The 3,291-nt window shown below is 32.6% G+C and overlaps 1 protein-coding gene across 1 annotated transcript; it reads left to right on the top strand.

Annotated features, from left to right (window-relative positions):
* Positions 1-670: 670 nt before the first annotated feature.
* LOC136822293 (uncharacterized) lies at positions 671-2,513 on the top strand. The gene is made up of 3 exons (XM_067078533.1): positions 671-1,298; positions 1,903-2,254; positions 2,393-2,513. The coding sequence occupies exons 1-3, from the start codon at positions 671-673 to the stop codon at positions 2,511-2,513; spliced, it is 1,101 nt and encodes a 366-aa protein (XP_066934634.1).
* Positions 2,514-3,291: the final 778 nt, after the last annotated feature.

Raw genomic sequence — 3,291 nt, 5'->3', positions numbered from 1 at the left:
TTCCGCCATCCGCCAAATTAAATTCCCGCCACCCGCTAAATTTAATTTTTTGAAAATATGATTCCTTTAAAGGTGTTTTTGCAGTTTTACACCATTTTAATGTTAAATTTTTCAGCAACCGCCAAATTTAATTTTTTCGTCCATCCGCCAAATTAAATTCCCTCTGAAAAAACTTTTTCGGCCATCCGCCAAATTAAATTCCCACCAAAATTTCCTCCTTAAAGGTATTTTTTCCAACAAACAGGCTGATTTTATCTATATACCAAGACAGCATTTTTCAAGCATTATGACATCATTTTCAAGTTGTTGATAACTCGAAAAATTTATATTTTCTTTCTCGCTCGAGTGGAAAAAGTGCAAAAAATCATAACTTTTAAGAAACGTACAACTTTTAAGAATATTATAAAGAATTATATAGTTTGAATCTTGAGAAGAGTCTTGCAGGTTGTTTCTAAATCTATATTTTTCAAAAATTGATAAAAAAGTATTGCAATGATCCTGACCTTACATCTCCTTTGATCTTTCTGGCGAAGGTTGATATTTTGATAGGAATTTCTATTGATCCTTATTATTGGGGGGGGGGTATCTAGTTTCAACTTCATTAATCAAGTGTGGAATTTGATTGTTTGTAAATAACTTAAATTTATTATCTTCAATTTCCAGGAGCAAAATGGATGACATGATCAAAATCAAATATGGGAGCACCTTTATCATGATGCTGAGAGACATAAATGTAAATGAATTGGTTGCCATTTTTAACGTAAAAATAGATGGATTGCACTTAAAGGCTAAGATCAACAATAACTATGAATCAATTTGGCCAAGCAATGATAGATTTAATATCCCAGGAAACGTTACGGAAGCACTGGTTATAGCAATACAGTCGAATGATTATCAATCACAGATACCAACTGGAGACAGCAACAACGTGGCTACTACTAACAACAACGTGACTTCTACTAGCAGCAACAACAACAACAGAGTTCCTGCCAGACGAGGTAATGCTACATCACAATTCGGTTGTAGAGCCATTCCCAGCTTCAAGCGGAAAAATTCAACAAATCAATTTTGTTTACCCTCCAAGAAAAAGATGGAATCTATTACCAAAACGATCAGTGTTTCAGACGTCAAAGACGATAAAATCTTCACATACTATGAAGTTCCAATAAATTTGGCTGATTTGCAAGAAATTAACGTTCGAACAATTCAGAGAGAAGTAAGGGCGCAAATTGGTGGGGATGATTTTATCCTCACCAATAAAAAAGGAAATCCAGTTCGAGATATGCCCAATACCAGAGGTAAGCACTTAAAAGTTTTTGTGTGTGATTTGGTTTGTTTTTTTTCAGTTTTATTGTTTTCAGCTTCAATTCCAAGTAGGTCAATAAAAGAATGAATTTTTGTTCTTCTTTTTTTTTTAATTTTGATTTTTTGAGACATGGGTTCTGGTCTCTAGAGCAAAAACTTTTGGGGAAGGCTGAAGACTTTTCTCGTTTGTAACCATTGAGTTTCAAGCCCGAAGGGCTAGAGGTCAATCTCTTTGAAGTTGCGCGGCCTTGAGCGACCCGCCTGGTTTTTATACAGATGACAGATTGAAACTAAAATTTACCGCTTAATTTCGAAAAATATATCACTCGAAAACAAAGGAATTGCTAGATTCAATCCGTCATCAAAAATACGGCGCATATTTTAAGGCTTCAATTTTTCTTGCCTGAGAAAGGTTAGAGATTGACCTCTAGCCCTTCGGGCTTGAAACTCAATGTTTGTAACCCATTTTTTCTTAAGAAACATTGAGCCTGCTGAGCAAAACGTGTTTCTTAAAAAAAACAGATTTTCTACACTTATAGATGATTTCTCTGTTTTCCAATTCGGTTGACTTTGATTCATGTGATTGTTTTTTTACAGGATTATCAAATTGGAATAACAAAGCAGTAATAAGAGCAGTAAACAGTACCACATTCAGAAAATGGAAACCGGAAATGTGGAAACTCATTAAGAAAGATTATTGTCTTATTGATGATACAGATGACGAGTCAGAAGATGAAGATGATTTTCTCCCTCCGATGTTAAACCTGCCGTCGCCACCATCTGTATCTGATCTTTCGAACATTCTCGGCTTTCAAACTGCTGGAGTTATGCCTGTTGTGACGAATAATGACTTATTGAAAGAACTTATAGAAATTAAAGATAAAGTTAATGAAAATCTCGCTGTACAACCAACAGAACCTTCAGTTGCAGAATCAGTGCCTATTGTTCAGCAGGTACTCGATTGTTTCAAGTGTTCCATTTGTTTGGAACCAAAATTTTCATTCATCTTTTGCATTCAGTGCAAAAGATCAATTGTGTGTAGCAATTGTGTTAACACTCAGCTAATTACACGATGTCCTCTTTGCAGGTCTGTCTTTGAGCATACCTGTTCTTCGTGTAACGAAACCAACATCATTCAACCAACACCAGTAAGCATAGTTGGATTGGAAGAAGTCTTGATGACGGCGATCACTTCAGGTCAATCATAATTGTATTTCATTTTGTGGTGAAATGCTTTTTTTACTGTTAAATTAGTTTTCTTGTTAATGTATAAACCTACAAACTGATAAGACAATTGTCGTGCTGTGTAACTTTTTGATCACAAGGCAATTTTTTGGGTCGATTTGATTTTTATTTTACTTTGTTATTGAACCCATTATGACAGGGTAAAGCAACTTGCATGCAAACACTGCTAACTGACATTAAACAATTAGGTTAGGTAGTTTTTCATTCTTAGTATTTTCATTTTTTTCAGTTTAGTTCGTTCATTAAAAAAAATCTCCTGTAATTCTCTTCATATATAGAAAAATAGGAATTAAACTTTGCACTGATCTAACGTGTATTTAAACGTTTTTATTATTTTTTTTAACATTTTGTATTAAAAAGAGTATTTTTTATTGGATTTTGTTAAAGCGTTTTAACAAGTTTTTAAGTGGTTTATATTTTTTTATACACGTTTGTTTTTACATTAAAAAATAAAAAGTACTATAATATTGCCTTTAGTTACCCTTTTAAATTCGCTCACCCGTCGATCAATATATTTGGTTTACTTTACGGCTAAAGATTTATTCTTTTAAGAACTTTATGTATTTTTATTTTTTCAAAGTTAAATTTGTTTATTTTTTTCACTTCATATTACGTTTTATGTTTAATTTAATTTTAACTTCATCGTTCCATCTCTAGATCGTTATATTTTTTTTTGAAATTTTTAACTCGTAATATATATGGGTTTATTTTTCATATTTTTAGAATTTAGTTTTAGCAAAA

This window comes from Clytia hemisphaerica, unplaced genomic scaffold, assembly GCF_902728285.1.
Source record: "Clytia hemisphaerica strain Z4C2 unplaced genomic scaffold, Clytia hemisphaerica genome assembly, whole genome shotgun sequence".
NCBI lineage: Eukaryota > Metazoa > Cnidaria > Hydrozoa > Leptothecata > Clytiidae > Clytia > Clytia hemisphaerica.
The sequence above is the reverse complement of the archived record's forward strand: the minus strand, read 5'-3'. Positions and strand labels throughout refer to the sequence as shown.